This window comes from Symphodus melops (genome assembly GCF_947650265.1).
Source record: "Symphodus melops genome assembly, chromosome: 6".
Lineage (NCBI taxonomy): Eukaryota > Metazoa > Chordata > Actinopteri > Labriformes > Labridae > Symphodus > Symphodus melops.
In genome coordinates this window covers 24,708,835-24,721,422 of record NC_136696.1, presented here as the reverse complement: position 1 = coordinate 24,721,422, position 12,588 = coordinate 24,708,835, and the positions used below count along the sequence as shown (strand labels likewise).

Genomic DNA, 12,588 nt, shown 5'->3' with positions numbered 1-12,588 from the left:
CAACACAGGCAGAATGAAGATCATCTTTGTTAACAAATGAGATGAGAAATTTGGTTTTATTTGTTAATAAAATGGAAGTGTTGCTGGAGCCTTTTGACCACTCCATCAGCATGCTATGGTCAGGAACAGCGAGTCCTAAGTTGTTTCGCATTCATGGAGCATTTTAGTAATGGTGTTGTCCAAATGCCTTCAATAAAGACTCTCAGTGTGTTGAATCTTGTAAGAGGCACTAGTTGTACTCATCACTGGTCCATCGGCTCAAAGAGCAGCACATCACACTGACCTCTGACCTCGGAGGAGAAGTGGGCGGAGTGACGAGATATGAACAGCTGCAGCTGCTGATCAAGGTCGCAGCACTTGAGGTCGATGTCCCAGGATCGAATTCCTGCCAGGAAGAAACACAAAGATTGTTTTAGCTCAACATGAGGAAGCAGGACGAGACTGATAATAATGAAACTGAGACATGAGAAGAACCTGAGGCAGACAGACTTTAGCATGCAAGCTGGTAAAATTCCTTGCTCTTTTTTTGTAAACTTGAGGGAACCTTTAAGCAGATGATACTGCAGCATCTCGCCTCGCTCTCACCTTCTCCCTTCAGCTCAGTTTCCAACTGTTTAAGCTGCAGGGAAGGTCAGCGAGCAGAAAGTGTTCTTGCATTCAAAAGAGTCCTGAGACCGACAGCGCAGCATGAATTTCTCTTATCAGTGTTACTTACTGCAAAGATCATCCTGACTCAGAACTATTAAGCATCCCTGTTTAAGAGTTTCTACTTCATCCTAAAACCATCCATTCACACTACCACAGGCCCCGTTTGATACTTCAACAGTAAACACTGCCTACTTTTGATTAGGATCATGACAAAGTTTGAAAAAAAGTTTTACGCCAATAAATAACAAATACTGCAGTCTTTCGCTTCAGGCCGAGGAATACTAGGTGGGGAGCTGAAGCCTCAACAAAGTGGCTTGTGAGTTGAAAAGTAAAGAGCTACTGTTCTTAAAATTAGCTCAAAATATGAGGAGCAAAAAAAAAAAGCCTAGCTTCTCTTGAAGGGTGATATTTCCATCGTAAACGGGATGCAACCAATCACATGACAGAAGGCGGGACATAATGTTGGGATCAATTTGACTGGATCGTTAGCTTCGACAAAGCATTCGAGGTGGTCAAACATTTTGTAAGTGCAGGATGAGTCAACAGACAACATTTTGATTATTTTTTAAATTTTGATTAACAGGAAGATGTACGTTATCTTTAATGAAGACTTTAATGACAAATAAAACCGTTTTTATCATCTCATCACTCATTTAGTAAGGCCATTAAAATCATTTATAATAATTCATGAATCATGTGGAAAGTCTGAACATCCTTGTCAAACATGCATTTAGTAAAGCACAAAAACTATCTGTCGTTGGGTCAAAAAATCGTGTTTGAGATAGTGTCTACATTAAACATGAAACTCTCCTTTTAGCTCTTCTTTGGTCTCCACCTACTTCACTGAAGACATCTGGTTCATTTGCTGCTAAATATTCCCTCATGGTTACATGTTAGTGTCTAACTTTGTCGGCGCCATTTGTTCCTGCAGAGGTAGCTCAGGTGTTTGTTTGTTTGTTTTAATTCAAAACAGCCGAGTTAAAGAATGGAAAAACAAAAGCATCAAACGTAGAGACACTAAAATGATCAGTAGAGGTCAAAGGAACAAGCAAAGTTTGGTGAGTCTCTGTTGAGTCTCCAAACATCTTTCACACAGTTTAATTCAGAACAGCAATTAGTACAGCTTCAGGTTTCCCCCTGCTGGTCATTTTAAGTATTCCACCAACTTTTTCCAAAAAGCGTGAAATGACTTTCTAAAAATGGTTGCTTAGAAAAAACAGACGGAGGTGACATTTAAACGGTTAAAAATATAGAACTTCATCTTCAATAGTTTACAGTATTATTATTTTATAGTCTTATACAACATCTTTAAAATGCCCTCTCATAAACATAAGCCCTCATAACAAAGAAACTAATTAAAGTTCATTGGATCGGTTGAAATGACTGTAATGAACTGATCTCTCTCTCTCTCACACACACACACACGCACGCACACACGCACACACACACACACACACACACACACACACACACACACACACACACACACACACACACACACCACACACACACACAGCAGCTTTATCAGATCCTGCAGAGCCGCAGTGAGTCAAACTTCAGAGAGAACTTGTCAGATCTCATCCAGCCGGATAGAAACCAGAGCACACACCTCTCTCATCTTATCCACTTGTGGATTTGTTGGACTGGTGCAAGAAATTAGATTATTCTAATTTTTTCAAATCCTTACCCTTGTGCCAGAATCTCCTCTTTCACAAAAACAGACTTTAAAGACCTTGCTCTGCCCTCAGCTGAGGAGAAAATGTTCCCTGGCAGCAGACTGCAGCCTGTTCTAAGAAACGCTGTGTCACTGTTATCAACCTTTTCGTTAGCATTCATTGGGAGACATCTTTCTTTGCACTACCACACAAATTAGAGTCATAACCTCCTGCTGTGATGTTGATGCCTTCTCAGCGTAGTCCTCACTGTTAAAAGATTGATAACATCTGAAAAAGACAGACAGGATTATGGGACTCAAGGAAGTCTTCATATGTGTGTGTGTGTCTTAATCTGTTCCTCTTAAAGCCATCAGTCAACAAGTCAACAAGTCAGAGGAGAAGTAAAACATGGCTCAGAAAGAAACTGGATGTTTTTAGACAAAAGATACGATTCATGTTTTACAAAAAGTTATGTATGACATTAGCTTGAATATCTGAATGAAACATAAGGAGCCGAGATCAACAGGTCCAGAGGGAGTTTGACTTCACTCTCCCTTTAGGAAGTCATTACTCCACAGTTACACGGAGGGTATGTTTGATTTCTTTAGGGCTGTCAGCTTTAACTTGTTGATCACAATGATTAAAGATATGAAATGAATTCATTGAATTCATTTATTTTTAAATGCAACGTAATGGAGTTTCAAACATGCAGTTAAAATGTGAAATTTCACAATTTACAATTGAAATTTCACAATTAATTAAAAAGAGCATTTACAATTACATTTAAAAAATGTAATACCCTATGTTGTCCCTATCGATAATCAGTGTTGCGTGTTATGCCTTTAAGCATTTGAGAGAATAGTTTCTGAAATTGGAGGGTATACGTTCCTGTTTCCAGACATGTTACACAAAATGATTTTGTGATAGTGTGTACTGTATTTCTTTTCACAACTTTACTTTTAATCAGTGACAGTTATCAACAATACTGGATGTATTATAACATCTCATCGCTCTCCATCGGGGACAAACTTGAATAGTTTGCATCTGAATTAGTCCTTTACAAACCATTCACTGCTGGTTGACATCACATTCACAAACTCTTGAATACAGTCAAATACAGACAGGTGTACCTGGCTGTGGTTGGTTTCCTTTTCATTGTCTGACAAAGGCTTGAATTATCTAATAAAAATGATAAACCGACATGTGAATCTACACTGAGCAAAAGGACTTGATTTAGCAATGACCGGGTCAAATAAGCCAGTTAAGCTCATCCTCCTACCGGCCTGATTAGATTGAGTTAATGCGGATTTAAGACCTCTTTTGACCTTTTAACTGTAGTTGCCGCTTTCTGCTCAAAAGTCATGGGCTAAACTGCACTTGGATATTAGTGTGCAGAGGAAATGATGGCCTTCTTGGGAACTTTTTATCCACTGAGTGTGAGACGGTGGCTGATGCTCCTAACGAACGCTGGAGGAGGAGGCTGTGTGCTGCACATTATTGTGCGATGGTACCCAAAAAGCATCTCTTGTGAGGAATGTTTTAACTGCATCTGTTTTTAACCTTTTATGGAGAAAACAACCAATTTAAACAGCTGTGACTTTTTTCTGTTCTCCAGCTTTAGGGGGCAGTGACGAGCAACGTACAGCTAGATACAACACAATCAAGCACATAACATAATTCACTCACATAAATTACCTGAACAGTAAAGCAACTTTTAGGGCTACATTATCGAGTCAGCACTCAAGTGAAAAAAGTGCAGTTCCCTGAGTGGCCACATGAGGTTGGCTCCTAAAGCAAGTCAATTCCTAGGATTCTGTTTCATCAGGGCATCTTATCCGGACCACCTACATTCTTTTTCAACATTAAACATTTCAATGTAACTCATGTCAGTAACACTGGACTCTAAAAATGTAAGCCAACGTTTTGCATAAATCTGACTTTCTGGATGAACAACAGAGCTTGTTCTGGACGTTTCTGTGACAGCTTGACAAGGTCAGCACACATTTAAAATATCCACTATATTTTATTATAATAATTCAAAATGACCACCATTGTGCTCTCTAAAGGGCCAAACTACAAAGATTCTACAGCCACTCTCTGAACCTACGAGGGGCCGGTGTCTCAATGGTGGAAGAGAGATGAATTTTTAATAATAATTTCAATACAAACATGGCATGAATAATCTCTTGAGGGAGGTAAAATATTTCAGAATATCCATCTTGGTTTGCAGCCAAAATCTATATGGCTGCTTAAGGCTGCAGAACACCTACAGGAGCCATTATGAAGGGGAAGAGTTACAGTACTGATCAAAGAGTTATACAGTAAAAAGTCTGAATTCAGGGCTGGAGCATGAGATGAGCGAGCGAGAGTGCTCTATCTCTCTCTCTCTCTCTAAGCTTACTGCCAGAAACACAGTCATACTAATTTTCTCTTTCACTGCCTGCAGGTTGCTGATCTGGTAAACTTAAAAGGTGTTAGGGGCCTGACAGTTTTCTGCACCTCAGGAAGAAACACCAGATCACAAGCTCAGGGCGTGTCTGTAATGTTTCAGAGCTAATTCTCTTTTCCAGGAACAATATAAAGTACTGGGGCTTTGAAGAGGTACAAAGACCGACAGCTCTGAAATAATACACATTGCAGAAACAGGGCCCCTAATTCTGTGCATATAAAAAGACCAGAAATGTATATCAATCAACATAAACGCATGAAAATCATGCTCGAATCAAATGTTGTAGAAATAACTTGAAAAGGGGGATAACTACGAAAAATGATGAACACAGGGAGGAAGAGAAATACTACAGACCTGTCAGACAGACATAGATTCATAAATCTGGTCATAGCATAGATTAAGGCCTCAGCTCTCAGAGTCGTTTGGTTCAGGTTGGCCCTGGGTTTAAAATGATAAAAACATCCAAAAGTAATCACATGTGCATTCAGGGTTTTCTGTGTCACAGCCAATAGGAATAACATAAGAGACCCATGAACCTTCGACTGGTGAGAATGAACTCTTAAAAACAATCATTGTGGAAGGAGCAGAAACCATTTAGTATCAAAGGAAGTTTTCTGTATGCTTTGGAGCATAGCGCCCTTTTCATTAAAATTTTGCTCTATAAACAGATTTCCCTCCCAATGTGAAACCCTGCGTCCCCGGTCTCCATAGGGGGAGCTTATGACACGAATGAGGGCAATGTGCACGGATACTAATTGTTCAAAAAAGCAGGATAACAGGTGAAACAAACACCAAACTACAGTAAATACATACATTAATTCTTCATATTTAAGGAGCCTGTATTCATACCTCATCAGACATCGTTATGATTTTCTTGTATTATTATATTGTGAGTCATGTACCACTTTCTGTTTGTTTTGTATTGTGGATGACACTGCAGTTCCCACTCCTCCTACTCTGGACACGCCCCAGATGGACCAAACAGAAACGATCAATACATCGTGTCAATAAAATGAAAAATGTAGGTTTAAAGTTGAAAATTTTTAAGCTACTCTATTCTAGACATTTCTGTGTTTGAGTTTATAAGTTGCCAGAGTTATGGGAATCAGTTTTGTTTTGAGGAAAAGAGAATTGTGAGGGGCATTTATCAGTGTTTTTAAACTGCAATAACTTAATAATTTATCAGCACATTTTAAGCCTTATCTTGACGAAAAATAAGTGATTATAGATGTCCCATTGGGCTAGTTTTTTAAGTCAAGTTTTTTCCCATTAAAAGTATTTAGCCCTTGTTTTGTTTGCGACAACATTGCATTGAGGATGACTTGTTGCAGGCCTACAATATGGCCCGGCTGCAGCTGAGCTCAAATGTAATGAGAGTCATTTAGAGTGAGTCACACTGAGTCACACTTCAAACACAAACCTGGGCTGAAGAATCAATGCTGCAATGAGCTGAGGGTGTGAGATACTGAGCACAGACCAGAGCAGCAGAGCAGTCAAGTCCCTTGTGGCGTATGAGCAGGTCACGGGGGGGGGGGGGGGGGGGTTTGATTTGGCACCGGACTTGCATCTAAAAGTGCGATTGATCATCTGGACTGAGAACAGCTTAGAGTGGCAGCAGCACAGCAGAAAAATTGCTGACTGGCATACTGTACGAGTGTACACACAGCAGCATCTTTCACAACCGCCCCACAAATCCCTCTCTATCCCTAAACTTTAGACAACCCTCGCTGACAGAAATGACTGCAGCTACTCGGAAGGAGGAGCAGGCTCTGAGCTAGGATACTCTGCTGAGTAATTATGCCTGTGAGTGTCAAAAAATAAGAGTCCTACTGGGAGCAAAAAGCAATGTGTTTTAATATGAGAGAAGATGCTGAGCACAGGCTGCAGATTGTGTTTGTTTACAGGTTTGAGGGTATATGTATGACAGCTCATCCATGATGTGCAGAGAATCCAAAACACACTGTTGCAACACCGACAGCCACATATTCATTATGCATGCTTTAAATGAATGCTTTGCTTAATTTACTCAGCCACACTGATAAGTCTGGTCTGTTAATGTCTGTTAAATAATTAATTCATGCATTCATCATTAGTCTTGAAATAGAGTACAGTGTTTTGGGTAAAGTGAGAGGGAGGCTGCATGCCAAAACACTGCTCTGTAAAAGTGAAAGACCCCTGCTGCAGCTATACTGACTCTGAAATGTTACAGTCATAGAGTTCACAGTGGGAAAGGGAAATGCGTGGTGTGTCCCATGGTGCAGTGCTGCAGTAACAGCCACTGCCTCCGAATACTACTTAATCCATTGCGTCAAAACATGCATCTCCAGGTTTAAAACATGATTTTCCACGACGTCCCTCTAAAAGCTGCACACAACTTCCAGACAGATAACAACCACAGACTCATAGCAGAGGTTCCTCCATCACTCACCCCGCTCTATCTGCGCTCTGGCGGCGTCCAGCTGGTGCTCCGTGCCGATCTCCCCGATCACTATCAGCATGTAGTACCCGCTCCGGTTGAACGGTACTCCTCGCCGCCGTCTCCCTCCACCTCGCCGGAACCGTAGTCGCTCCTCGGACCCCGGTGGCGACGCGCTGAAGCCCTCGTCCTCCTCCACAACCGGGAGCGCACCTCGCGCCGGGATCTCCATGGCAACAACCCCTGGTGCGGACGCCGAGGCCGACTCCATCGCCATGACAACTACCGGTGTGAGGACGAGGACGAGCCTGATGGGGTGGGGTGAGGCTGGTGGTGGTGGTGGTGGGGGGGATGGAGGGTGAGAACAGGGGGTGCTGAGAGGTGAGGGAGGGGAGAAGGCAGTGAGGTGAAGACAGGAGGTAACTACAACTTCCATCTACACAGGGAACGAAAAGAGTTTCCTTTTGAGCTTTCAAAATAGGGGTAAGGAAGCATCGTCCATTTTTATGATCTCTGCTTTAATACTCTGAATATTCTGTAGCTCTTAGGTTCATCAGATGTCTGTGATTAATCACCTGTGTTGTCAACACAACTAAACTAAACCAAACTAAACTTCAGCAAAAATAGGATAATAATTATTTTAATAATCATTAATGTACATACTTTTAACTATATTAACTCAGCCTCATTTTGGTACGCTTATTAGGGGTTTGCTTTTAGAGGACACATCTCCTAAAATAACTTAATTTTGGGGATTAACAAGGGCTAAACTATGGTTAAATTGTGTGCTGTAGAATAAATTCTCAAACTCAAATATTTTTTTTTTAGCCTGGCCAAGTTCAAACTGCAAACAACCCACAATACAGTCCTCTCTTAAGAAACACAGGTGTTGTCTTAGTCTGCTAATGTGCAGAGAAATAAAATTGGCTCAACGTTTGAATTAATAAATATATACTGTACATACAGTTTGCAGTTCATTGAGCAAAATGTCTACAGGTTAATTATAAAAATTCCTTTAAAGAATACTATTTTTGCTTTGCATCCCAAGTATCAGGCTCACAGAAAACTGATACAGCTCAAGCAATACATTTTCTTTCAGCTTAATCATCAAGTTGTAAAGGTTGGTTTCATTGCCAGTGTGTTCTGTGGGACTCTATTAGCTAAGACACATGAAACTAATTGCATATTTGACTTTATTCAAATGTGAATAATTGAAACAGAGACATTCAGATACTCAGCGTCCCCTCCTGCAGGGTTCATTGAATCATTCACAACAGTCATGTTTTCGTAAGGAACAAAACATTAATTTGAAACCAACACTCAGAAAGTAAAATGAGACGGGCCCTTGACTGGGTTTGCAGAGAAATTACTCAAGTTTGGTTCAATAAATTCAGGTATCATATGTAGGTCTGATGACATTAACCAATCATAAAGGCATGACTGTTGATCAGGTGCTTATTTGTTGGAAACTAATGAAAGCTGAATGAGACAGCTCGAGGGACACATTAAAGTGCAACAGTTGATCATTACACTTTAAGAGAATAGAAAGAACCACAGTGACACATGGAAAAAGATATTTCATGGAAGACATTGTGCAAACAGTTTTACTGGATTAATAAGTAAAACAGGATTAGACCCTTTGAGACGTCACTCAGGCACTCTCCATCTCCTTTTAGGATTCAGATGATGTTTGAATTCAGTCGGTTTTGAGCAGTGAATGTGGGGGACTTATTAAAATAATCTGTATGAGATTAAAACACGGTTTCTCCAAAGCTCAAACACACACACACACACACACACCTATCGGGCCACAATGATAAATGCAGAGAAAGAGAACACAGAGGAGCCTTTTCTTTTTGTTCGGAGAGGATTGTTCCTTATTCAGTTTCCCTCCTGGTTAACCTTGAGCTCTGCACTTTTCACAGTTTAGCAGAGGGCGTCTCAGCACAAACTGTCAGCGCCATACTGAGAGGATGATAACACAGTCCACATCGACTTCTGTGAGGCCTCGTGATTCAGCCTGAACCATTATTTCATTGTAATGATCACTGATTTAACACATGCAGGTGAGAGCTGCTGCAGTGGAAGCACTTACTCTGTCAGATCTGTTCCAGTGAAACAGTTTACAATCATGCAGATGGTAATAAATAACACTCATTTCACCCATCTTCTTATTAAAATCTGATTTTCATGTCTTGTTTTGTATTACAATCTCTTTCATAACGGCTACTCAAACAGGCTGATTAAAGGGGTCATGTTATAAACAACGTGTCTTCCTCTTGAATTTAAATAAGAAAAACAGTCAAATGGTAAATAAATAATGTCTGTGATGCTTTTTCCTCTTCACTATAATTACTACCAGCTCGAATGAGCTGTATTTCTGAGGGATACACCATGAAAAGAGTAAAAATAAACAGTGTAACATCCAACATTAGCAGCATGAGGAGGATGCCTCATACTGTTCTTCTTTCGCTGCAGGTTTTTGACAGTGAGTCAGCACTTCACTTCACAGACGACCAACATCACAGTCATGCTGCCCTCTAGTGGTGAGCAACGAGGCTCCCAAATCACGAGAAAGTTAGTGGATGATGTAAGCGTTGTCACATTTGTGTAGGTGAGTGTTTGTGTGTCAGACCTGACTGAATGTGCTACATGTTTCTATTGGAAAGAACACAAAAAGAAAAACAACAACAAAAACATTATCTTTTTAAGAATCTGTTTGGAGAAGGAGAAAAAAAAGCTAAAATTTGTACATTGTCCCTGATCATGCGTTTATTTTTTATTTTCTAAATCTTTTATCTTTTCTCTTTTGATCCAGGAGCTATCCTCCTTTTTGTGAGGTTTTTTTTAAACATGTAGCAGGTGACATCATTTGGTCTGCATGCCACAGTCTCAAGAAAACTGTATGTAAAATATGGCACCATCTGCTGGGCGTCTGAGGTGATAACACATTTGTATAGTGTATTTTAAAACTGGCTTTAACATCCTCGTCTCTCAAAGTGAAGAGTTGTACTCATCCCCAAACACTGCAGAATTAAACCGTATTTGAAGTTTTGCGATGGTATTTCCTACATCACATGACAGGGATGAAGGTCAAAAGCTGAAACGCACCTGTCTGTAAAGTTGTTCTTTAAATTCTCCAACTCTGATTTTTGATGTTGCAATCCATTGACCTCTCAAAATAAGCGCAAAAGACCATAAATACATCTATAAAAAAAGAAGAAAGATAAGCCTTTTCATTCTCTATGCACATGGAAGTTGGTAAAGTTCTTTCAGAAAACCTGCTCTGCTTCTATTTCATGGTTTTTACGCCATAGAAAAAGGCTTAGGGATGTGAGATGACATCTTAAAAAACGTTAAGAAAAGCCCCACTGAGGCTGCATTAATGGGAAACCCAAGAGTTGGTACAGCATACATTAATCCACAAGGATCAACTCCCTAGCTCTGTATACAAAAGACAGATTTTTTACGGAGCCTTCATCTTGTTCAAAACTCGTCTCTTCAGCAACAGACTCCTGCCCTCCATGGGATCCTGAGGTGTTACCATGCCAGGTGAGGTAGAAAATCTCTCCTCTAATCCGAGGTCAAACTTTTTAAAAGGAGGCATTTATGGAGGTGAGAGGCGAGATCAATTATTGATACATATCGTCATCCTGACTCGTGTAATTCAATTATCAAATCGCTGGTGCTGCATATCGATCATTTATTTACAAAAATGCTCTGAACAGAATTCACTGCCAATTTGACTCTCAGTGTCAATAATTAAATCCTCAAGGTGGCAGCTATGACATAAATGTAGGGAACGTATATTGTATCATGTTACCCCCTGTTAAGACTACAGTAAGAATATATGTGGGTCTGCCTCTTACTGTAGAGAAGAGTCTAAACAAGTTCTTTGGTCTGCCCCGGTCATGGGCCTGTCTGACCCAGTTGTTTTTGCTCGTGTCTGGTGGGAGGTGGTTGCTGTTATTCCGAGCTGCAGATAGAGTGACAGATAGAGCCTGGAGGAAGGAAAACACAGGCCCAATGACGGACAGAGAGATAGTGAAAGCAGCAGTTTGGGTTCCATTGCAGATACCCCACAGACTGCCTGGGTCACTGCAGACACAGAGCGGTCACAAAGGTCATCCTCTCCACTCCTCTGTCTCCTCTGTCCTGCTTAAAAACAGAAAAGGAAAGAGAAACTGACAGGACTATCAAAGATGAGAAAAGGGCCTTGAGCAGTTGTTGAGTATGTGGCTCTGATTTACCAAGCCTTTGTTTGATTGATTATAAATGTTCTGGCAGGAATTTCATCTCTGTAACACCTCAGCAAAACAACACCTCAGGAAAACTTAGAAAGAAACAAAGTCAATGGATGTGAGGCCATCTTACGCAACAAAAAATATTTGTGAAGTTATGTAGCCGGTAGATGATTCACTTTGGAGAAAAACAAAATGAACATTAAAAAATTCAATGATGTATTTAAACAGAGACTAAATTAAGGAAAAGAATGATTCTACACTTTGAGGTCAGATTGGTTGTCTGTCTCTACATGTCAGCCCTGTGATTGACTGGCAAACAGTCCAGGGTGTAACCCTGCCTCTCGACCAATGACAGCTGGGATCTGCTTCAGCCCCCTGCAACCCCAAACCAGGGGGGGGGGGAGAAGCATTTTTTTCATAGAAATGAAGATTTTTAGAAGCATTGCTTGGTCCTTATTTGCTGCCAAGATGGACATGAACGTTTCTCAAAAATAATAATTTAAATGACAAGAAAAGACAAGACAGTAGACTTCATAAATTTTGAACACAGTCACTTGCTAATCGGTATAGGAGTTACTCATCGCTTCAAAAGAAAAAAATATTGGCCCTCAATGTCAGTTAAATGTTGCGTCTAAGCTTTAACACGGACAACCGCCACTATCTGGGGCTGTTCCTCTGGTTAATTCTCTACTAACAAGCACAGTTGACAAAGGGAAATCTCGTAGAAGCAGCACAGTTTGGCTGTTTTGTTTTTTAACAAAACTGAAATAAATGTGTATGTAGGCCTTTCACCCAGAGAAACCACATTTAGTCCAGACATATGGACCTTACCTTCTGGGACTGAACACAGGTGGCGCTAGCACTGCTAACGTTAGCCACACTGGGCAAACAAATTCGACCTTTTTTAACTAGCAGACGACGTGAACCCCTTCTGGACGGTTTCACTGCTCATAAAGACAATGACTGTACAATATGTGACTCCCCTTAACTTCAATATATCATGATCAGTTTGAGCTGTCATCTAAAAGTGTCCTTATCCTCAGAGGAAGTGTTAGTCTGATTTAAATATTCAGTTCAATCAACTAATACATGACTCCAGAGGAGCATCCTGATCTGCATACATAAATATCCTAATGAAAGCAGGATTTTGAAAAGAGAAAAAACAACAGCATTAAA

At 40.5% G+C, this 12,588-nt stretch overlaps 1 protein-coding gene across 2 annotated transcripts in view; it reads right to left on the bottom strand.

Moving 5' to 3' along the window:
* The window catches only part of map1ab (microtubule-associated protein 1Ab), a 72,211-nt gene extending 62,345 nt beyond the window's left edge, over positions 1-9,866 (bottom strand). The window contains exons 1-3 of one of the 2 annotated variants that reach the window (XM_079346654.1): positions 9,648-9,866; positions 7,181-7,614; positions 284-385 (exon numbers count right to left, since the gene is read on the bottom strand). In XM_079346654.1, the coding sequence (XP_079202780.1) occupies positions 284-385; positions 7,181-7,604 (526 nt within the window). In that variant the 5' untranslated portion in view covers positions 7,605-7,614; positions 9,648-9,866. Of the gene's footprint in view, positions 1-283; positions 386-7,180; positions 7,620-9,647 lie in introns of those variants that run through there. The other variant, XM_079346655.1, reaches the window with a different exon arrangement.
* Between the last annotated feature and the right edge of the window lie 2,722 nt (positions 9,867-12,588).